At 53.1% G+C, this 23,136-nt stretch overlaps 1 protein-coding gene across 1 annotated transcript in view; it reads left to right on the top strand.

Annotated features, from left to right (window-relative positions):
* CNGB1 (cyclic nucleotide gated channel subunit beta 1) overlaps positions 1-22,930 on the top strand; it is a 69,802-nt gene extending 46,872 nt beyond the window's left edge. Inside the window, exons 25-33 of the mRNA XM_066242773.1 lie at positions 614-736; positions 4,159-4,300; positions 5,002-5,161; positions 6,840-6,937; positions 7,038-7,121; positions 8,876-8,994; positions 9,274-9,420; positions 17,030-17,246; positions 20,143-22,930. Coding sequence (XP_066098870.1) covers positions 614-736; positions 4,159-4,300; positions 5,002-5,161; positions 6,840-6,937; positions 7,038-7,121; positions 8,876-8,994; positions 9,274-9,420; positions 17,030-17,246; positions 20,143-20,385 — 1,333 coding nt within the window. The 3' untranslated portion in view covers positions 20,386-22,930. The remainder of the gene's footprint in view (positions 1-613; positions 737-4,158; positions 4,301-5,001; positions 5,162-6,839; positions 6,938-7,037; positions 7,122-8,875; positions 8,995-9,273; positions 9,421-17,029; positions 17,247-20,142) is intronic.
* The last annotated feature ends 206 nt before the right edge of the window (positions 22,931-23,136 follow it).

Below are 23,136 nucleotides of genomic sequence, written 5' to 3'. Positions count from 1 at the left end.
TCATTTCCCCCAATTGTAAGGGCTCACGTAGGTCGACATGCACGGCTCAGCCGCATTTCCAGGTAGCTGAGCCTCGTTCTGGTCTCAGCTGAGGGGACCGGACCCCTGCTCCAGCTTCTCAGACCCAGGGGAGCCAGTTGTACAGACTCAGCGGGCCATCTGATGGATGTCCAAGGATGGAACGCAGGACCAGCTGGGCCATGCTGCGGGACAAAGCTCCCCTCCACCTCTCTCCTGGATTGGCACTTCTGCCCACACCTGTCCCTCTTCTGCCCCTCCCCACGGATCCACTGCCCCAGCACTGTCTACACGTGAGGTGCAGCCCTGCGCCAGTCCCAACCCCTGCTCTTGACAACACTGTTCAAGCCCCACCATTCCTAAGCAGTGCAGTCTGGAAGGAACATCTGGTTGGCTCCGTCTGGCCACTGCTGTTCTCATTGGCCAGCGTCCACCCCGCCAGGCAGCTGGGCGAAGCCTGCAGCTCCAACCAGGGCATCTGTGGGGTGGGCATCAGGAGAGGCGAGGACTGACTTGTTCCCTGCGTCCCCACCCTGGGTGAGGGGTCACGGTCGCTCTTTCTGCCGCTGTGTTCACGCCTGTCCTTCGTCTGCAGGGTCATCAGGACCACGGCCTACTTGCTCTACAGTTTACACTTGAACTCGTGTCTGTATTACTGGGCGTCAGACTATGAGGGCATCGGCTCCACTCACTGGGTTTATGATGGTGTGGGAAACAGGTGAGCCGCAGCCTTCCTCCCGGGGCCGTAACTCATCACACAGAGACTCCTATAAAGAAGCCCCGTTGATGCATGTTGCTGGGGCCTCCTCGACCCCACGGCACCTCTGACACGACTAGGTTGAAGGGCCAAGTCTCCAAATCCTCCCTAAGCTAACATTTCCTGAGTACCTGCTGCATGCCAGGGAGGCACAGACGTGAGCAAGACCTTCTAGAACGATCCTTCAGCATCCCAGAGTCTAGGAGGGCTGTCAGATGTACTGCACGTGTGCATACATACCCACCCTAGGGCATGGCTGGGAGGGTATGGGGCCAGAAAAGCCTCAGCATAGCTCATGGGCACCGCTGGGCTCGTGGGAACCTACCTGCCAATCCAGAGAGCTGACGTACACTGTGGGACATGCTCAGATGATGATGGTGATGATGATGATGATGACGATGATGATGATGGTGATGGTGATGATGGCAGCAGACACTGGAGAACAGTTCTAATGTACCTGCCCTGTTCTAAGCACGTAACATAGTCATTCACTCCATCCTCCCAACAAAGACACAAGAGTTATTTCATCACCCCCATTTTACAGATGAGGGTAAACACATATGCAGCGACTTCCCAGGGTCACACCGTTCCTAAGTTAGAAAGCTGGGGTTTGAACCCAGGTGGCGTGACTACAGTCTTCAGTGTTGCATCACCTGCCAGGTGCTGTAGAGGTGGCACGGGATGGTCAACTCTGAGAGGTTTTTTTTTTTTTTTTTTATGACTTCATTGATTCTTTTTTTTTTTTTTTTTGTATTTTTCTGAAGCTGGAAACCGGGAGAGACAGTCAGACAGACTCCCGCATGTGCCCCACCCGGCATGGGGCGACGCTCTGCCCACCAGGGGGCAATGCTCTGCCCCTCCGGGGCGTCGCTCTGCCGAGACCAGAGCCACTCTAGCGCCTGGGGCAGAGGCCAAGGAGCCATCCCCAGCGCCCGGGCCATCTTTGCTCCAATGGAGCCTTGTTGCGGGAGGGGAAGAGAGAGACAGAGAGGAAGGAGGGGGGGTGGAGAAGCAAATGGGCGCTTCTCCTATGTGCCCTGGCCGGGAATCGAACCCGGGTCCCGGGAATCGAACCCGGGTCCCCTGCATACCAGGCTGACGCTCTACCGCTGAGCCAACCGGCCAGGGCCAACTCTGAGAGTTTCATCTTGGCCTTGGTCGGTGGAAAGAAGGGGCAGGAAGCCCCTGGGGGAGGGAGCAGCATGAAGAAAGGGGCGGGGTTTGCAAGGTAACAGAGTTAAGGAGCTAGGTATTGGAGGGTGTGTGCCTGTGTGGTATTACCCGGGAAGGTAGGCGGGGCCAGCTTGCCCAGCAGCCTCCCTACCTGAGCAGTTCCAACCTCACCTTAGACCTTCACTGGCCAGTGCTGTAGCCACTGGCCGCACAGGTTACCGAGCACTTGAAATTCAAGTGCACTGAGATGCGTGGGACAGACTGGCTTTCTAAAGAAGTTCCTGGCTCTCCCAAGCTTCTCAAAGGAGTCTATGCCCCAACAAGCTAAGAGCCCCATCCTGGGGCTGGGCCAGGCGCATCCATCATGGGCCGGCCGGGGAAAGAGTGTCCGGCAGGGAGGGGAGAACAGGCCACGGCTGTCCTGTCTGGGACTTCCTTCTGCAGGGACTTCCTTCTGCAGGGAGCTCGCCACGCTCAGCGGTGGAGGGGCACCCTTTCTTGGCAACACTATTCTTTTCCAAATGAAACCCTACAGGAAACCCCAAAATATGCCCAAAGCACAAGTAGTGAAGGAGGATTCCTCTAGAAGTCCAATACCATGGGCAATAATAATTTTCAAAACAGCGACCATTTGTGGAGTGCCTGCTATCGGCTGGGGCGTGAGGACCCAAGTTCCTCTCTATCTGGGTCCTCATCCTGCTTCTGCTTAGCCTGGAGCATGCAGGGGTCCCCACAAACCCAACAACATGGCAGACAAGGATTTCAGGGAGGCCCCGAAGATGTGCCCTGCCAGTGGAAGATTCCACCAGTCAGGAAGGGTTTGGGGGAAAGTCCGAGGTTTGTGGACATCACTCCTGTTTTCTTTCTGTTGACCCAGCAGTTGCCAGGCAGCATCTAGCTTCAGTCCCATTCAAGGCTGTTTTGTGCGCCCTCTGGTGGCCAGGACTGGTATGACAGAGGACTTAGCAGGGCCCGTCTCCGTTGTCCTGAGATTTCCGGGCTCCAGAGGGTAATGAGTGCAGGGCAGCCGAAAGCCCTGCCCCAGGCCATGAAGCTTGTCAAGAGACAGAGGCCCCTCTCCTGCTTCCCTTCTCCCTTTATCACGTTTGCTTGCCTGTCCCCATTAGATTGTGAGCCTCTTGAGGACACAGGGGAGTCTATTGTTCGCACTGCAGGCACGGGACAGGGACCAGCCACCCGTGAAGGCTCGGAGGGCTGACATTTACTGAGTGCTTCGCTTGGGACACGTGTTCTCGCGCCTTATTCTGTCCTCATGACTGCCTGTGAAGGATGTTGGGTACTGCCGCGCCCACTTTGGGAGGAGGAGGCTGCGGGTTGGGGAGACTGAGCCATCGTCCAGTTTGTGCCGCTGGAAGGTGGTGGAGCTGGGTTCACAGCCAGGCCCTCCGGCTCCAGAGCCCACATTCTGACCACGATGCTGCAGAAAAAGCTGGTGGCTGGCGCCCGGGGGGGTGGGGAGGGCTGGCTCGGGCCATTCTCAGACTCTGGCTGCTTTGTGATAATAAGACAAGCTCGGGGCTTTGCCTGTACCTTTAATCACACAGCGGGCTCCATCACCCATACCCCTTCCCACTGGTGCACACGTGTGTGTCATGCAGTTGCTGGTGGTGGGGTGACAGCTCGGAGAAGCAGATGACACCCTGCATTCTAATCCCAGCTCTGGAACTTGAGAGTTGATGACCATGTGTGTTCCTTTTTCTTTGGGGGCCTCAGTTTTACTATCTGGAAAGTAGGTGGGCAAGGGAGAGGGTCAGGAAAGGTGGTCCTCAAGAGATACTCTGACTTTGACAAGGCTCCTGCTTTCCATGAACCAACGTGAGAAGGTAGCAAAGGAAAGGCTGGAACGTGACAGAAAACAGAGAGAAATGGGGGGGGGGCCAGGCAGCAGGCGTCGGGGGCCCTGCTCTGTCCCCTTGACAACTCTTCCTAGCGATCACTCGGAGCCTCAGTGTCCACACGTGTGCGTGGGGATGGATGACCACATGTCTCTGTAGGGTCGGGGCGGAGCCACAACAAACCGCTAGCATCTGCGAACGGCCCCGCAGATTGCAGAGAGCTCTGTGGTCATGGAGGTTGTCTTTCTCGCACTTCAAAGCTGTAAAGGGTTGTCATTCTTACACGATACACATCGTCAGAGCCGGGCCACCCAGGGCCATGGTGACCGAGCTCCCTTCCTCTTCTCTCCCCAGTTACATTCGCTGCTACTACTGGGCCGTGAAGACCCTCATCACCATTGGCGGGCTGCCCGACCCCAGGACGCTCTTTGAAATTGTCTTCCAGCTGCTGAACTATTTCACGGGGGTCTTCGCTTTCTCCGTGATGATTGGACAGGTAGCTGGGTCCCTCTCCTGCCTGCAGGGCCTCTCTCCCTCCCCCTGCTGACCGCAGTGTCCTCGTCTGTGCCCAGGCCTTTTGGACTAAGCCCAGGCAAGAGTCCCGGACTTCGGGTCAGGACAGTGGAGCGCTGGGGCCGATTCCCTCTGTGAAGCGGTGTCCATTTGAAATGTCACTTCCTTGGGGATATCTTGGAGAGCTGGGCTGAATGGCTTTCTGTCAAGGCTGAGGATTTGGGGTGTTCCCTTAGAGAGAACCCCCCAGGGCTTTCTGATGGGCTGGGGGCGTATCTCCTATTCTCGTCACTGCGGGAGGTGACAGGACCGGTCCTCAGATTACCTTTGAGGGGCCCCACCCTGCAGAGCAGCACATGGACATATTTCCTCCAGCGTGAGGTCAAAGGGGCCTCCAGCACCGAGGGGCTGTGTTGTACCAGAGTCAGTCCAACCCAGTGAGGCGAGGGGCTAGCAGCAGAGCCCCCCACTCCCCCACCCCCTTCTCACCCAGGGTAGACCTCCCCCTGTCCTCAGAGACTTCTCAGTGTGTGGACGTGGGTCTCCCTCTCTCTGATCACCCCACCACCTCGAGCACACACCTCTGGTCTGAGCGGAGTAAATGTGCTCGTGACACACGTCCCCAAAGCCCATGCGATGGCCCCCTTCTGAGCCAGCGGCTCCTTTACCCCTTCCGTGCCCCAGATGAGGGACGTGGTGGGGGCCGCCACCGCCGGGCAGACCTACTACCGCAGCTGCATGGACAGCACCGTGAAGTACATGAACTTCTACAAGATCCCCAGGTCCGTGCAGAACCGCGTCAAGACCTGGTACGAGTACACCTGGCACTCCCAAGGCATGCTGGGTAAGTCTCCTGTTGCTGGCGCCCGGCCCTCCCGGGCCCTGCCCTTGTCCTGTGTCCCCGAGGCAGGAGCCCTGGGCCTCTCTTGGCTGTGATCCCTGCATGTAAGTGAGAGGGGCCTAGGAAGGCCCGCGAGGTGCCCTGAGCTGGGCCGTCAGGAGACCCTGGAGCCATGAGGGCTTTCTCTGCACACCTGCCCCACCTCACTTCACCCACCTTGAAATGATCCCGTCAGAAATGCAAGTACAACTGAGTCAGGAGGAAAGGAAGGCTCTCTCTCTCTCCACATACATAGTCGTATGTATCTAGTTCTTTGTAAACGTGCCGATGCCGTGCACGGCTTCTGGAATCAGCTGGCTGTTATGTGTTGAACTCACGGCTGTTCCTGCTCTCCTGTCCGCGAAGAGGTGTGCTCGGGAGTTCTTACAGAGTGGGGGAGTCTCACCCGAAAATCGTTTCCTATTGCAGTGAAGTTTTCACAGATTCCAAATTGAACCCTTACTGACATCTGAATATGCTAATCATGTGTTAATTGTTTAAAACTTTTTGGTTTCTTTTCTATCTTAGGGGTCTAGTCATTTCGTTCTCAGAGCCTGGAAGCCAGTTTGGAGGGCTCTGGAAAGCCCGTAGGCCACCCACCGAACCTAGAGCTCCTCCCCGCGACTCCCTCAGCCAATAGAAGGGCTTTATTTGCCTCTGTGGGGCTCCCTCTGGTCTCCAGGAAGCCGCACCTCATCCCCAAGGTGTCCTGAGCTGGAGGTGTTGGCCGGTCTGTGGACAGTGAGGGCTAGGATCTTCATCCCTATCTGTTGCCAGTGCATAGGACTCTCCGGTGCACAAAGCCTGTTCAGCTCCATCGCCTCATTCCATCCCAGTGACGGCTTTGGGACATCTGTATTGTTACCCCCTTCCCCAGGGGTGCACATTAAGGACCAGACCTTGAACCCATAAATAATTGTGGTGCAGCGGGAGGGGCATCAGGGTTGGGGACAGGTGGTGCCTTTCTTGTCTGCGGTGGCCAACACTCACCGGATGCCAGCCTCTCTGCTGGGCACCACAGGCCTCATGGTGGGCAGACAGCCCGGCCCGTCCTGTCCTGGGACAGGCTCTGGAGCCCCACAGCCTGGGGGGGGATCCTGAGGCCACCCCCTGGGCCGCATGGCCACGGGCAAGTCACTGCTTTCCTGAGACCCCCTTCCTTGTCTGTAACGTGGGGATTATGGTAGCGGCACCACCTTCTGGGCTGCTGGAGGGAATGAGTAGAATCATCTTTGGAAAGATTTCTGTAAGACAGTGCTCAAAGTACTTTCGTTCTTGCTAATGGTGTTGTAATAGTGTGAATAGGGAAGAGAGACCTGGAACAATTGTGGTAAAGGGTGTGATAAGTGCCCCAACACCGGGAATGTTAACATCCTATAGCTGTTGGGGGGGATCTCAAGGGAAGGCTTCCTGGAGGAGGTGACATTCGTGCTGATTTCTGAAGAATGAGTAGGAGTTAACCAGGAAAGTGCACGCAAGGGAGTGGCACCTGCAAAGGCAAGAGAGGGTACTGTCCCAATCTACAGCCATACTGCGTGGCAGAGGAGCGGTGTGGCCGGGGCCAGGTGCTGTGTAGAGCCGGCCCACGTGTTGGGGAGGATCCTGGCTCTGCCTCTGACTCTTGCCAGGGTCTCGTTTGCAGATGAGTCAGAGCTGATGGTGCAGCTTCCAGACAAGATGAGGCTGGACCTCGCCATCGACGTGAACTACAACATCGTCAGCAAAGTGGCGCTCTTCCAGGTATGACCCACCCAATGCCCTCAACCTCGGGGCTCTTGGAAACCCCAAGCCCGCGCCCTTCTCTAAACAGGGGGCTCATTTCTGCTCCTCTCCGGGACAGGGCTGTGACCGACAGATGATCTTTGACATGCTGAAGCGGCTTCGCTCCGTCGTCTACCTGCCCAACGACTACGTGTGCAAGAAGGTGAGGGCCTGACGCGGCCACGATGCGGTCTGGGCTGGACTCCCCCCAGCTGCCGAGAGCTGGGCCAGAGGGGGTTCCTGTGGAGGCCCAGCGGGGTTCGGAGGCCCAGGGAGAGTGAGATTGTCAGGGAGGGAGAAGCGCGGCCAGAGCTCCGTGCACCGGTCAGCCGGCCCCACGGCTCTGGGCTGGCTGGCATAGGAGGCTTCGTCCAGCTCCGGGCATGGGACTCAAACATGTCTCAGGCCTGCTCCCTGGACGCAGGACCGTGGAGGCCAGGGTGAGGAGCCCCACTGCATGGGAAAGGAAAGAGAGGGGCTTATGGAGGGGCAGGGCCTCGGCTGTGTAGATGGAACTGTTTCCAGGGCCTGGTCCTGCTATCGGGAAATGGGGCAGGCGGGAGGGCGAGGACAGGACCAGAGCTGCAGACTGATAGCCCTTGCCTAGATGTTTGTGGGGGGTTTCCCCTAATCTTAAAAAAATAAGTTTGAATGAGTCCCCAATCTTAAAAATGAAAAAGTTTTATATAAAAACCCAGATTTCTGGCTGAAAACGGACTATCTGCTAGCACTGATTGAACCCCATATTCCCAAACAGTGCGAGTCAGCCGGGGTGGAGGAGGGGCTGCCCCACAAGGGGGACATCGTCCTCTCTCCTGATGCCACAGTCCCCACCGCTCCCCACTGCCCCACACCAGGCTGACTTCACTCCTTTGCATCACCCGCCTGGTCCTGGAAAACATCTGGGTTTGAATCCCAGAGCTAGACAGTGTCGAGGGCCCTTTCTGCTCCCACTCTCTGGGGTTCAAGGTGAGACCAAGGTCACTGGGTGAGTGAATGGTCGGCAGTGAGGGGACAGGAAACAGATTTCAGGCCTCTTGTTCATACTGCCGTGCGAATCTGGGGGCAAAATATTGCCCACGCAGCCCTTATAAGACTCAGAAACCCCCAGCCCAACGAGTGCCCTGTTTTCAGGTTGTGTGCTTCAGTGAAGTTTCTGGAAACAGAGAGCTGGGGGAAGGAGGGGAACGTGCATTATATATGGCTGAGAACTTAAAGCTGCAGCCTTAGAGACCTAGAAGGTTTGGGTGCAATTGTCTGACATTGGCACTATGTCCTAGCTGTGTACCCTTGGGGAAGTGGCTTGCCCTCTCTGAGTTTCTCTCTTCTCATGGGTCAAGTAGGGATATCGAGAGTACCCCTCCGTGGGTGGTTGTGTGAATTGCATACGATCAGCACACGGAGTTTGGCCCTGTGCCCGGCACGGAGTAGCTGCTGTCATCCTTGTGGGTGATGCACAGCTTGCTTCTGATGAGAAAAAGTGAAATCAGGTTGGAGAGTTTGCAGTGGGAAGGGCAAAATGAGCGCTTGGTGGGCATGTGTGAATGGCGCCCTCTGCTGTCCGGTTTTGCTCTGCGATGATTTTACTGAGACACCCTGGGCTGGTTACTGAGGCGAGGGTGAGCTTTTTTAACCCCTCGCATTTCAGCCCTGTGTCCAGTTGGACACAGAAACAGGGGAAGGAAACTTTCTTCCTGTTTTGTTGAGAAGGCCATGCACGTATGAAATACCCAGGAAGTGTTTGTCAAATGAGTGGGGGTCATGCTCCCCAACCCACGGATGGCGAGACCGAGGTCCAACAACACACACCGAGTTGGTGGCAGGGCTGGACCCTGGGGCAGGTTCCGCCGCCGCACTGTGCCACCAGCCTCTGGCTGCTTCTGTGGTTGCTTCTGACGGCGCCCCTCCTCTTTCCAGGGTGAGATAGGCCGCGAGATGTACATCATCCAGGCGGGGCAGGTGCAGGTCCTGGGCGACCCTGACGGGAGGTCGGTGCTGGTCACGCTGAAAGTTGGATCTGTCTTTGGAGAAATAAGGTCAGAGGGGAGCTGGCAGGAGGGAGGGGACCTGGGCAAGGCTGGGGGAGGGTAGGGGGATGGTCAGCGGGCGGGACCTCATCCCCAAGGGCCCTGGGAGGGTCTGAGTGAGAGCCCTGCTGTGGATGCAGCCCCAGCGCCCACTGACATTCACAGGGGACACACGCTCTCACCTGTGTGGGCTGCCATGGTGCTCGTGCAGGCGCGGAACCAGAGACTGTCGTGTGATCAGAGTCACGGGCTCCGAAAGGGTCTCACCCCTCTCCTTTCTCATCCCAGCTTGCTGGCTGTGGGCGGTGGGAACCGGCGCACGGCCAACGTGGTGGCCCACGGGTTTACCAACCTCTTCATTCTGGATAAGAAGGACCTCAATGAAATTCTGGTGCATTATCCCGAGTCTCAGAAGTTACTCCGGAAGAAGGCCAGGTACTTTTTTTTAAATTTAATTTAATTTTTATTTTTTTATTTTTCTTTTTATTTTTTTTTCTGAAGCTAGAAATGGGGAGAGACAGTCAGACGACCGGGATCCACCCGGCACGCCCACCAGGGGCGACGCTCTGCCCACCAGGGGGCGTCGCTCTGCCACGACCAGAGCCACTCTAGCGCCTGGGGCAGAGGCCAAGGAGCCATCCCCAGCGCCCGGGCCATCTTTGCTCCAATGGAGCCTCGGCTGCGGGAGGGGAAGAGAGAGACAGAGAGGAAGGAGAGGAGGAGGGGTGGAGAAGCAGATGGGCGCTTCTCCTGTGTGCCCTGGCCGGGAATCGAACCCGGGACTTCTGCACGCCAGGCCGATGCTCTACCACTGAGCAAACCGGCCAGGGCCTTTTTTAATTTTAGAAAGAGGCAAGGAGGTAGAGAGACAGACTCCTGTGTGCACCCCAACCAGGATCCACCCGGCAAACCCACTAGGGGGCGATGCTCTGCCCATCTGGGGCTGTTGCTCCATTTCTTGGCAACTTACTTGAGCCATTCGAGCCAAGGGTGTGAGAGGGGAGGGGTAGAGAGAGAAAAAGAGAGAAAGAGAAAGGGGAGGTGTGGAAAAGCAGATGGTCGCCTCTCTTGTGTGCCCTGACTGGGGATCGAACCAGGGATTTTTCACACACCAGGCCAATGCTCTACCACTGAGTCAACCAGCTAGGGCTTTATTCTTACTTTAAAAATCCATTAATACTTTTGTGTGCCTTTCTAAAAGACTAAGATGTTCACGTAACTGTACTACCTTTATCAAAATCAAGAGCATCCATGTTGGAACAATGCTGTCATCTCAGCCCTGATCCATATCTGGGTCCTGCTCACTGTCACCACAGGGTCTGCTATCCCTTCTTCGCTTTCCTTCTTTTCTACTCCTGGACCAAGTCAGGGACCCACTGCTCTGTTGCCAAATATCTTTTGTCTCCTTCGACCTGGGGTCCAAGTTCCAATCTTTCATGACTTTGCCCTCTCTGAAGAGGACAGGGCAGTTACGTTGTTGATGTCCCCCCAGTGTGGGTTTATCTGCGTTTCCTCGCGCACGTGTTTGGCAGGCGTCATTCGGCAGTGAGGTCGGGTCCTTCTTGGGGCGCGTGAGGAGAGGCACGTGGCACGGGTGTCTCCCAATACTGACAATGTCTACTTTGATGACTTGGTTAAGGTTTCTGTGCTCTGACATTACGGTTTTCCTCTTGGTAATTAAGAACTAATTAGTGGGGAGTCACTTTGAAGCTCCATAGTTCTCCTGCTTTTAGCTCTCAGTGAGGGTGTCTCACGGTGATCACCGCGATGACGGCAGAACAGTCCCTTTCTGACTCCACCATGCCTTCTACATTTATTAGCTAGCATTCTACCACAGGGAGGTGCCTTCTCTTCCCTCTCAATTGTTTATGTACCTATCTGTTCACATCAGTGTGGATTTATTTTATTCCGTGAATATCCTGTTACGATCATTATATTGATGCACCAATTGTTCCGGAGTTGGCCAATGGGCACCTCTTCAGACTGGCATTAGGGACCCTTTGTGACATCCCTGTCGTATTTTAGCACTTTCTTGCTTATAAGCACACAATATAAGACACCCTGGGCCAGGCATGACCAACATATGGCCCGCAGGCCAGTTCTGGCCCACATAATGAGTTTATGCAGCCCATGATTACATTTTTAATATTCTCTGCACAACACACTGTGGAAATGAAATAAGTGGTACTTGTAAATCGTTATACATAAACTACGATATCTTCAGTCATCTTCAGCTCAACTTATATTTGTGAACAAACTTTTTCTTTAATGAATCTAAATAAAAGTACAACAAGATCAAGATTGAATGATTTACATTTGGAGGTTGGGTTAAGAATAGCTACTACAAGTATAGAGCCAGATATTAAAAAAAATAATAGGCGATGCAAAGCACCTCAACATGTCACATTAGTTTTTTTGTTATTGGTTGTACTAAAGTACTTATATTTATTCATAAACAAATTACATAATAAAATCTTGTTTACTTAAACCAGGGGTCCCCAAACTTTTTACACAGGGGGCCAGTTCACTGTCCCTCAGACCGTTGGAGGGCCGCCACATACAGTGCTCCTCTCACTGACCACCAATGAAAGAGGTGCCCCTTCCCGGAATGCAGGGGAGGGGGCGGATAGATGGCCTCAGGGGGCCGCATGTAGCCCACGGGCCGTAGTTTGGGGATGCCTGACTTAAACGAATCATTTTTGTATTTAACATTTTTTATTTTTTTATTTTCCTGAAGCTGGAAACGGGGAGGCAGTCAGACAGACTCTTGCATGCGCCCGACCGGGATCCACCCGGCACGCCCACCAGGGGGCGATGCTCTGCCCCTCCAGGGCGTCGCTCTGCCGCGACCAGAGCCACTCTAGCGCCTGGGGCAGAGGCCAAGGAGCCATCCCCAGCGCCTGGGCCATCTTTGCTCCAATGGAGCCTTGGCTGAGAGGGGAAGAGAGAGACAGAGAGGAAGGAGGGGGGGGGTGGAGAAGCAAATGGGCGCCTCTCCTATGTGCCCTGGCCGGGAATCGAACCCGGGTCCCCCGCATGCCAGGCCGACGCTCTACCGCTGAGCCAACCGGCCAGGGCCTCTTATTGTGGTTTTGAATATATGGAACATTACCACAGTACTGAAAGTCAACCCGCTACCCAGCGGGATCCTCAGAGAAGGGTCCCAGCTTCCTCCACCTGTTGCCACACCCCCATATAGGAACCCAGGCTCATTCGTTTCTGCTTTTTTCTGCCTGTGTTTTCTTTTGCAAAACCCAGGCAGACCCAAGAACGTTTTCTGATCTCTGTTTCTGTCGTGCACAAGAGGTAGCTTGCTGTAGATTCTCTTTTGCACTTTGCTAATTTTTTTGCACAAGGCCATAAATCCTGAAAAGCATTCTCCATAGAATACGCTCATTTGTAAATCATTCCTGTGAGTGGGCATTCAGGCTACTTCCAATATTCTGTAATAGAGGCAGGGCTGCATTAAAGAATCTTGTATATCTGTATTTTGAATTGTTGGGGAGTATGTGACTTCTCAGAAAAGCATATCTTTGCTTTCAGACCCTTAAGCTCCAGTTTTTAATCGCCTAATGGAGGCCACATGATCTGGTAGGAAACCCACAGTAGGCTTGGGAAGCTGATAGAGCTCAAATTTCATCCGAGTGTGATACTGGCTGTTTGATCTTAGAAAAGTTACTTAACTTTTCTGGTCTCCCAGTTTACTTCCCTGTAAAATAAGAGTAACCGTAAATAAAAAGCTGTCCGTGAATGTCTCCCATAGGGTGCTTGGCCTATGGGACAGCCCAATAAAAATGTTAATAATAATCATTCCTCTTTATCCATTAAAATCCCTGTATAATTTTTCCATTGGATAAAGACTTTTTTAATTAGCATATTCTTATTTTCCACTTCATTCTATGAAAGAACACCATACATAAACCGCACAGAGAGTGGTCATGATCAAAGGAACTGACTCACCAACGTCTATTCATACAGCACAGTCATTTATTAAGTATATAGTGTGAGGCCCTGGGGGCATCGAGACCAAACAAAAGCTGGCACTCTGGTGGGGGACAGTGGAGAAATGAATGGTTATGTGATGTGTCAGCTGGGGATACAGACTGTGAGGAAACATAAAGCCACAAGAGAGGACCAGTTGATGGAGGGAGCTATTTGAGATGTTAGTAAAGAAAAGCCCTTCTGAGGAGGCGGCCTTTCAATTGAGACCTGCACAGAATAAGGGAGGGAGCTGGTGCCACTGCCTGCAGGGAAGGGCATGCCAGGCAGAGGGAACAGCATGTGCAAAGGCCCCAGGGATGCACAGGCTCAGTGTGTGTGGAGAGCAGCAAGAAAATGAGCATAGATGGATATGAGATGGGAGAAGCCGAGGGGCTGAGACTGGGTAGGGCCGATATGTGAAACCTCATCACGGCTCTGGCTTTTACTCTGAGGGGAAGAGGAGGGATGCAGGGCTTTACACAGAGAGGTGACTTATTGTGACTTGGGTTTTCACAAGATCCCCTTGGCAGCTCCCAGGTGAGTGGAGATAGTGTTGCTATTAGAGCGTAACACCCCCAAAGCACTGGGGTTCCCTGGGGAAGGAGGCTGCCCTGTGACTCATTTTCCCTGGCTGTTCTCAGAGAAGCCCCTGGGCTCCTTCACAGGCTGATCGACTCGAACTTTCCCCAGGAACTCGCCCCCTCCCCCCTCCTCTCCTGAGACAACACAGGGGAGTGTGGTCAACACTCGGTATTCATGGATCCTATATTTGCAATTTGCCTGCTCACTAAAATTTATTTGTAACTCTCAAATCAATACTCAAGGGGACTCGCGGTCATTCGCAGACACGTGCAGAGCAGTGAAAAATTTGAGTCGCCCAGAATGCGCGTTCCAAGCTGAGGTAGAGCAAGGAGGGGGGGTGCTCCGCGCTCGTGTTCTGGCTCCTGCTGTAGACGAGTGTCTTGTCTTGTGGTCTGTTATGTGCTGCGCTTTTTATGTTTTTGTGAAATATTTTGGTGATTTTCGCTACTTACAAGGGCCCCACGTGTGGTGCTGGAGGGCTGTCCCGTGTCCCTAAGGGCAAGAAGGCGGGGGCGTGCCTCGAGCTGTTGGCCCCGGGTTCATTGTTAATGAATCAGCAGCATGTTAAATGAGATGTCTCTGCGGAGGAACACATCCCAGGTAGGTTCTGTATTAATCAGCTGATGAAAATGTTGTGTGGAGAGGCACGCAGACGCCGCATCCTGATTTCCCTTGGCAGCCACGGTTCGGTAGTCACTAATTCAGTGTTTGCAGGGACTTGATAGAACTTACCCAAATAAGGGAATTGGCTGTTTATGTCTGAGAACCGACTCCAGGTCCCTCTCCCTCCTGCGAGGGGCTGAGAGGCTCGCTGCTAGCGAAAGCCAAGCTCAAGCTGTCACCCCATGCCTCTGGCTGGGCTGGGTGAGGGTTTGCCAAATCAATTAGATCCTACAGCGGCCTCGCTCCGGACCTGCCTGCAGTGTGCTGGTATGGGGAGGCCAGGGTGGGGGGACAGGCTGACCCTGGTTTTCTGGGCAGGCAGGTTTGGAGCTCGGAGAGGGGCAGGGGTCACGCAGGAGCTCGGAGAGGGGCAGGGGCCACGCAGGAGCTCGGAGAGAGGCAGGGGCCACGCAGGAGCTCGGAGAGGGGCAGGGGCCACGCAGGAGCTCGGAGAGGGGCAGGGGCCACGCAGGAGCTCGGAGAGGGGCAGGGGCCACGCAGGAGCTCGGAGAGGGGCAGGGGCCACGCAGGAGCTCGGAGAGGGGCAGGGGCCACGCAGGAGCTCGGAGAGGGGCAGGGGCCACGCAGGAGCTCGGAGAGGGGCAGGGGCCACGCAGGAGCTCGGAGAGGGGCAGGGGCCACGCAGGAGCTCGGAGAGGGGCAGGGGCCACGCAGGAGCTCGGAGAGGGGCAGGGGTCACGCAGGAGCTCGGAGAGAGGCAGGGGTCACGCAGGAGCTCTGCTCATGAAGAAGAGAGACACGATCTGAGAACCACAGGCCTAGGGATGTCTGAGTCGGTGAGAGCCACACGTGGGATTCTGTGCAAGACCCGAGGCCCTGAGGAGGGAGGCGCTCAGCTCTTTGACTTGGCCCTCCCGAGAAATGGGGCACATATGTCTCATGCATGCCCCATACTTCAGGGGTGAATGCTTGATCCTAATTATAGTGAAATGCTGCGTGTCATCTGAAAATGAGGCTCAATTGCCTTACTCTGGAAATGTCCCAGAAGCCCGCTCAGTGTTCCAAAACAAAACCAGCCATCAGCAGTCAGCAAAGGTCCTATAGATAGTTCTTTTGTGTCATTTAAGTAACACACTGAGCCTTCTTGCAGGCTGGTGTGCTATGAATTATGGACTCAAATAACACAGGAGACTGTGCTAGGCATGTCAGAGGCCTCTGATGAATTATCATGTTTGCGTTCTCCTGAGGGAGTCCCAGCTACAAAATGCAAGTCTTGGGCAATTAATATCAATATGCACAATTTAAATCCATTGCCTCTGATTAGATAAGCAGCCAGTAATGGCCACGTTTTTAAACAAACAAGTTTTGCTGGAACCCTGATGAATGAATCTGCCAATTAGTGGTCCAGGCCCTGCTAGATTGCAGGCGAAATTCATTTGTTCTTGAGCCAAACCACTCATCATAATTTTGATGCGTGAAAAATCCTTGATACGAGGCTGGGGCTCTGTTAGATGGAAAATCCCATCCTCATTCGGGGAAGCCGGGTGAAATACTGCATTTAGTCTGGGTTGCTATTCTGTCTCCGACACTTCCTAGCAACCTCAAGCAAGTCACTCCCCCTTCTTTAAGCCTGTTTCCCGATTCTCATAGGTACAATAATCCCAGCCCTTTTCACGTCCCAGGAATGTTGTCAGCATCCAAGAAGAAGAGCGTGACCGTGATGTTGCTTTGTGATCATTGAGATCTGGGGTCAGACGCATGGATTTGAGTTCCAGCCCTGCCACTTCCCAGCTGTGTGGCCTTGGGAAAGTTACTCACCGTCTCTGGTCTTCCATATCCTCATTTGAAATGAGGGAAAATAATAGGACCTACCTGAGGGTTACTGTGAGACTTGATTGACAGTGTGTTATCAGTTATCTATTGTAGCATAACAATATTACCGCAAATTTAGTAGCTTAAAATCACATATATTTATTATCTTAGAGTTTCTATGGGTCAGAAGTCTGGGGACGGCTGAGGCGGGCCCACTATAAGGCTGTTCTAGTGGGTGGTGTTGGCCAGAGCTGGGCTTTGTCTCAAGTTCAAGTGGGGAAGGATTTGTTTCCAAGGTCACATGGTTGTTGGCCCGATTCCGTTCCTGTGGCTGTAGACCAGGGCCTCCGTTCCAGGCTAATTGTTGGCTGGTGGCTGCCCTCAGGTTCCTGGCACGTCACCTCCCCCAGTGTGGGCGCTGGCTTCATCAAAGCCAGCAATGCTTTTCTTGTCCTGGCCAGACAGAGCTCACAATCCTATATGACACAGTCCCAAATGTAACATTTGATCACCTTTGCTGTATTCTATTAGTTGAAAGGAAGTCGCATGTTCCACTCACCCTCAAGGAGTGGGGGATCACACAGAGGCATGAACACCAGGAAGGGGGGACTCACAGAGGCCACCCAGGAGTACTGAGCACAGGGCCTGACACACATAGACACTCAGTAGGTGCTGACAGTGAAATTACAATGAAGCTAAAAAAAGAGATGCGAAAAGCTTTGGGTCCTTATGTATCTGGGCATCTTATTTCTGAGTCCATGTACTGAAGTACCCTCCATTAGTTCCTGTGTGACCTCAGAAAAGCGACTCAACCCCTCTGAGCCTTTGTTTCCTCATCTATAAGGGACAGACAATGAGACCCACAACAGTCATTCTAATGGTTCAGTGAGATGCTATGCACGAAGCATGTAGTGTTGTGCTTGGCTCAGAAAATGCACTTGAAAATGGTCCACCCCACAACCGCCATCACACCGTCCTACACAAACGAGCCTTCCTTCTGTCCCAGAGCGTGCCGGTGACAGTAGTGGACGCTGCTTTCTTTCAGGCGCATGCTGAAAAGTAACAACAAGCCCAAGGAGAAGAGCGTGCTCATCCTTCCTCCCCGGGCCGGCACCCCCAAGCTCTTCAACGCCACCCTGGCCGCGGCAGGGAAGATGGGCGCCAAGGGGGCCAAGGGCAGCAAGCTGGCCCACCTCAGGGCTCGGCTCAGAGAACTGGCTGCGCTGGAGGCGGCTGCGAGGCAGCAGCAGCTGCTGGAACAGGTACCGCGGCTGGGAGTCCAACTGCCCACACCTTTCTGCTCTGTGCTGGGAAGAGGGGACCTCGGAGGGTGGACCACACCTTTAATTTTAGGGAATTGTTGCCCTTCTATCTATCTGTCAGGGCTCGTGTGGTTGCAAGTGACCAAAACGCAAGGGACAGTGCAAGCTCGTATTAACTTGAGAAAAGGAATTAATTGGGTCGAATAATTTAAAAGTTTGGGCAAGGCTGGATCCCAAAGCTCAGATGATGCTAACAGGACGAGCTGTGCTGGTCTCTCATCTCTGCTGTCTTCGAGGGTGACTCCATTCCCAGGCTGGGCCCAAGCGCTCTAGGATTACACCCTCCTGGTTTACTGACGCCAACAGAAAAAAAGCACCTCTTTCCCAGTGATTGCAGCCAAAGTCCCAGGGCTCCCTGTCATTGGACAGAACTGGATCACATGCTAATTCCTGACCCATTCAATGGGGTGCTGTGCTGAGGCCTGGCTCACATACCCCACCCTATACCGGGGTTGGGGTGGGTTCCCCAAAGGGAAGTCCTGGGGTGGACAGGGAATGTCCCTCCCTCTCCCGACAAAAGGGATGTTCTCACAGTTAATGTTGTGTCTGTGAACATTTAAAAGATTTGCAATGGCGACAGGCACAGTGCCAACTGCTTCCACCCCCACAAATCTAAGGGGAATTTTAAAATTAGTTCTGGGACATTTTTCTGTGACTAATGCCAAGAATGCCAATTAGAATGATTGCATTAATTATGGCTGCTCATTACTGTCCTTTAGGGAGGCTGCTGGGAAAGGGGGGATGGGTTTAGGCAGGAGCTCAGGGGCGGGGGGGGGGGCAGGCAGCCTATGCGAGACAATTCAGAGGAGCCCAGAGAACTCAGGCTCAGTCTGGGCTGAGTCCGGGGACCCATCAGAAGCCATGTGACAGCAGGAGTCCGAGGAGTGACACCTGGGGTTCCAGTTCTCCAGATATAGTCACCAAAGGCCCCAGACTGAGGACAGACATGACTGTCTGGCTCACAAACTCTCAAGGGCACCATCAAGCTGGCAAGTTGGGGTCTTTGGGGCCAGCTGAGTAGACGTGAGCTCCAAGAGTGTTCTCAGCGCAGTGACAGGCTGTATCTGAAATGGGCTCCTAATCTTAGCTCTTAACCGAGGCAGTTTGGAGATGTGAATTAAAATCTGTACAACTGTTCCGATAAAAGCCGTTTCCCCTGCAATTCAGAACCGGGGCGGAATGGCGGAGGGCAAGGAACTCTTAGAGAGCCGTCCAAAGACGCAGGTCCAAATCCCAGGTCTGTCACCACCCGTGACTTGGTCAGCTCCTCAAGCTTCTGAGGCCCTAATGCCTCATGATCACCACCCAGGGGGGCAGAGATGAGCCAGGACACCTTGGATACCTTTTATAAAAGCATTTTGAACATGGTGAAACCCTTGACCAACCTTTCCATGATTCTTCTGGTTCCATTTACAGCAGGATGCTTTAGGAAGTCCCCACAGTGGGCACCATCTGGGTATCCCGCCTTGGAAGAGTGTTGTCAGAGTTTAAAGTGGACAGGGGAGGATAGAATAGGTGTGACAAACACGCAGAAACACTGGGACAGAGGGAGTGGCAAGTCCTTCAAGGCGCCTTGGCTTCTAGGTGCATCTTGTCCTCCACCCCCCACTCCCTTTCCTCAACACCTTTTGACTCCACTCCAGCAAACTTCTGGGGTCTCTGCCCCTCACAAGCATGCTTACTGCTCTCATTTTTTTGTATTTTTCTGAAGTTGGAAACGGGGAGGCAGTCAGACACACTCCCACATGTGCCCAACCAGGATCCACCCGGCATGCCCACCAGGGGGCGATGCTCTGCCCATCTGGGGCGTTGCTCTGTTGCAACCAGGGCCACTCTAGCGCCTGAGGCACAGGCCATAGAGCCATCCTCAGCACCTGGGCCAACTTTGCTCCAATGGAGCCTTGGCTGCAGGAGGAGAAGAGAGAGACAGAGAGGAAGGAGAGGGGGAGGGGTGGAGAAGCAGATGGGAGCTTCTGTGTGCCCTGGCCGGGAATTGAACCCAGGACTCCTGCTCGCCAGGCCGACGCTCTACCACTGAGCCAACCGGCCAGGGCCCTTACTGCTCTCACTTTAACCCACCACCACCATTTCAAGTGGGTCTTGGACATCTATGGACCCCGGGGTCCTCCTGCTCGGAGGGCTGCTCCCTCCCCCATGGCCATCCAGGTAGCGATGGAGGGGCCATGGGTACCCATAAAAGCATGGGTTTTCATCCCATTTCCCACTGATACACAGACCATGGCCAGCATCCACGGGGAGCCTGCAGGCTGGAGGCTGGAGGAACCCACCACGTCCCCCAAACATGGGGGCTCAGCCCAGCCTCGCGCCTGCCCGTGTTCCCTGGGGATCTCAACTTCTGAGACCTTCCAGAAAGATGGGCAGGCCAGAGCAGCTCCAGCTCGCATCAGCCTTCTCCTTGTTTGCTTAGAGCTTACCTCCCTTGCCCAGCAGCACACAGCCTGAGAGCTGGGGGGCAGGGAGGCGGGCTCAGCTTTGCAGAGGCCTCGGAGGTGTCCCTCAAGGTCAGGGGCCTCTCTCTCCTCCTTCAATGGCTTGGGAGAGGGGCTCAGCCCTGGGACTCCACAGAGACCTAGAATATTCCCCAGGACCTTCCACTCAATCCAACCAGGACTCTTCATTTTTAACTGTCCCCCATAATATATTGTCTCTACAAGTAACCCTGAGGCGCTCGGCCCAGGCCTCTGTCCCCTAGGCCACTTTCGCTGAGTGTTCCTTCCATCATGCTCTTCCCTGGAGGTCCCACAAGGGGAGCAGGGAGGGACAAAAGACCCCTTGGGCATTCTCTGCCTCACCAGTCCCCCTTTTGGGATTCCAGGCCAAGAGCTCGGAAGATGCCGCGGGAGAGGCGGGCTCTGCGGCCCCCGACCAGCCTGCGCCCCCGGAACAGCAGGAACAGCCGGCACCGGGCTCTCCGCCACCTGCCTCCCCAGGGGAGGAGGAGACGCGGGCACCGGGTCCCGAGGAGCAGTCGGTGCGGATCCGCATGAGCCCGGGCCCGGACCCTGGAGAACAGATACTGTCGGTGGAGATCCCCGAGGAGAAGAAAGAGGCAGAGTGAGGTGCGCCCGCAAACCCGCGCCCTGCGTGCACTGCACTGCGCATGCCCAGCAGCCGAGACGCTGGTCCGCGTGATCAGCTAACTGCTGGCCAGCGTTCCTGCTCTGACATCAGCCTCTCCCCGTGCTGGTCTTGAAATCAAGACATTTCCTAGTGTCCTTAAGTTCTCACCTTCACTTGAGCACCCTACTTTCCTTGACTATTATTTTTAAGAACATTTTTTTTTTCTGTTTTGGAAGTTCACAGGCAAAGGATAGAAAGGGGCTTTGACACGCTGGGACGTTTTGTTGGAGACCGCAGGGGTTTTGAATGTTTGGGGTTTCTCTTCAGGAACCTGTCTCCCACACTTCAAGGACAGAAAACGTCCAGCAGAAGGGCGGGCAGTTGTGCTGTCCCTTTGGTTCACTGGGAAGGGGGCCCTCTGCTTGCGCTGCTCATGTCTGTGCAGACACCCACAGCCCAGGTGGGACGCTGGCTTCATTGCTGGGCACTCGCGTTAGAAGCACGGTGCCTGTTAGTGCGCTGAGCACTTATCTGATCTGCCCAGACTGTATTCAGTCCCCTGTCATGCCGTTATCTCAGATCAGATAAAGTAGAAATGGACTTACTGGCCAGACGCTGTGAGGGTTTCTGAGAAACCCCCCTCCCCGCTGCCGCCAGTCACCCAACTCTCATTAGCAGCGATTAATCTACTTGCTTTTGACACCTTTGCTTGTAGAGGTGATGGTAGCAACTTCATTGAATCCTAAAACTCTCCCAGCTGATACCCCTGAAATTCCTGAAGTCCCTCCAGATCACATCATGTTGCTTTTATGATTCAAAAAAAAAAAAAAAAAAAAAAAGGAGGGGGGAGGGAATGAGTCCATCTGTAGATATTTATTGAGAGGATTTGATTTGCATACTGATGGCTCTTGGGGGAGTGGTGATTTAAAAAAAAAAAAATTGGTATTGGACCATTTGTCTCCACCAGCGACAATGAACACAAATTCATTCCCCTGATTTCCAGTAGGTAATGTCCATTTTATAGAAAATTACTGGAACGTTGTGAACGGTTGAAGGGGCCTTTGAGGACTTGTAAATGTCTGTATTTGTCCAGCAAACTAAAAGCAGAGCCTTCCTTCCTCCTGTGGGGGGGAAAAATTAAACATTTATAGGCAGGTCTAAGCATCTCTAAGTCCCAGGGTAATGAACAGATTTATCTAGTTGATGACATATCCCACCATCTGAGTCGTCATTACTTTGCATGCAATGATGAGTGACATTATCCTTTTAAAAAGCTTTTGTTAATTTTTTTTAATAGGTAGTAACATATTTATATGGGTACTGAAGGCTACACAGTAAAAATGTTCCCTAATACCCCTGGCGCCCAACCTCCCCCGTCCCCTTCCTGGAAGCAACCAGAATTATTATGTTTCTGGTGTATCCTTTCAGAGATACTCAAAGCTTTCACAAGGAAATGTGTAAATTCATTCTTGTCCTCACCCCCCTCCCCTTTTTTTTTTAACACAAATGGTAACATTCTAGCGCCACTCTTATTTTTCACTTGATTTATTTGGGAGTGTCTTCCCTTGCCGTACATACAGGGCGTGCTTCTTTTTTCATCACTGCACTGTAGTCCGTTACGAAAGTACCGTAACATTGACCTGCTCTGCCATCAACCTGCATTTGCAGGATTTCCAATCGTAGGCTGTTTCCGACGGAACGCTGCAATATAAAATCACGCGCAGACATGATTTCACTGGTAGACACTGTTTTTAAATAGAAGCCTGGAGGTTTAGGCTCATTTTTCTCCTTTCCCACCTCATTGATCATTCTATTTTCACTACCTAGTCTAAGGCCCACGCATAGAGAATGCTTTCATCCTTAGCAACTCTTTCAGATATAGCAACAAAGCACATTGCCATTTAGTAGATAGCGAAATGTTTCAAGGGCACCCTCACTGTGAGATCCTATTTTATAAGGATTTAAAAAAAAAATGATTGTACTTATTCTTTTAGAGATCAACCCCTTGAATGTATACTGCTTATTACATAAAGCAAGAGATTTTTGAGGTTCCTAAGAATCATCCTGGAAAGAAAATTGATTTTGAGATGAGATTAACAGTGTCTTAATTTCACTTAGCTATCTCATCAAACTTGACGATTTCTCAGAACTTGGATATTAGATAAACTGAATTTGAGGCTGGCATTATTCTCCAAATAAAATTGGATGGGTTGACCGCCCAGGTCTGGATGGTACAGCCCACAAATACTGTAATGCTATAGCCGAATCAGGATGCAACTAGTGTTGCATCTCTACTAGTTTAAAATGTTTCAGCATTTTTTGCATTTTGGTAGAAAATGAAGAACGAGCTATTTTTTTTTAAATCCATAAACATTTTAAAATGCAATTAAAACCAAGAAGCGGTTTGAAAGTTCATTATCACAGTGTCTTCAGCTACCTGGAACATTTTCACGTTTTCTTACTGTAGTAAACGTGCACACCTCATTTTACACGCTGGCTTCCACCCTATTGTAGTGCATTTTAATTAAAAGTATTTAGACAAATGTTCCTGGCTTGTGGATTCATTTCAGAAACTCACCCTGTGTAACAAACTCTTGTGAGAAAACTACCTTTGTTTCCTGGCTCAGGCCCCCTGGCTCTCCTCCCACTGACATCTTTGGGGCTGTCATCCCGCCCACATTCCTGTGGCTGAGTGATATCCCTGTGGTTTACCTTATCAATCCTCCCTGGGCCCTGGGATTCTAAGGCG

This window comes from Saccopteryx bilineata, chromosome 9, assembly GCF_036850765.1.
Source record: "Saccopteryx bilineata isolate mSacBil1 chromosome 9, mSacBil1_pri_phased_curated, whole genome shotgun sequence".
NCBI lineage: Eukaryota > Metazoa > Chordata > Mammalia > Chiroptera > Emballonuridae > Saccopteryx > Saccopteryx bilineata.
This window is presented reverse-complemented; position numbering and strand designations above follow the sequence as displayed.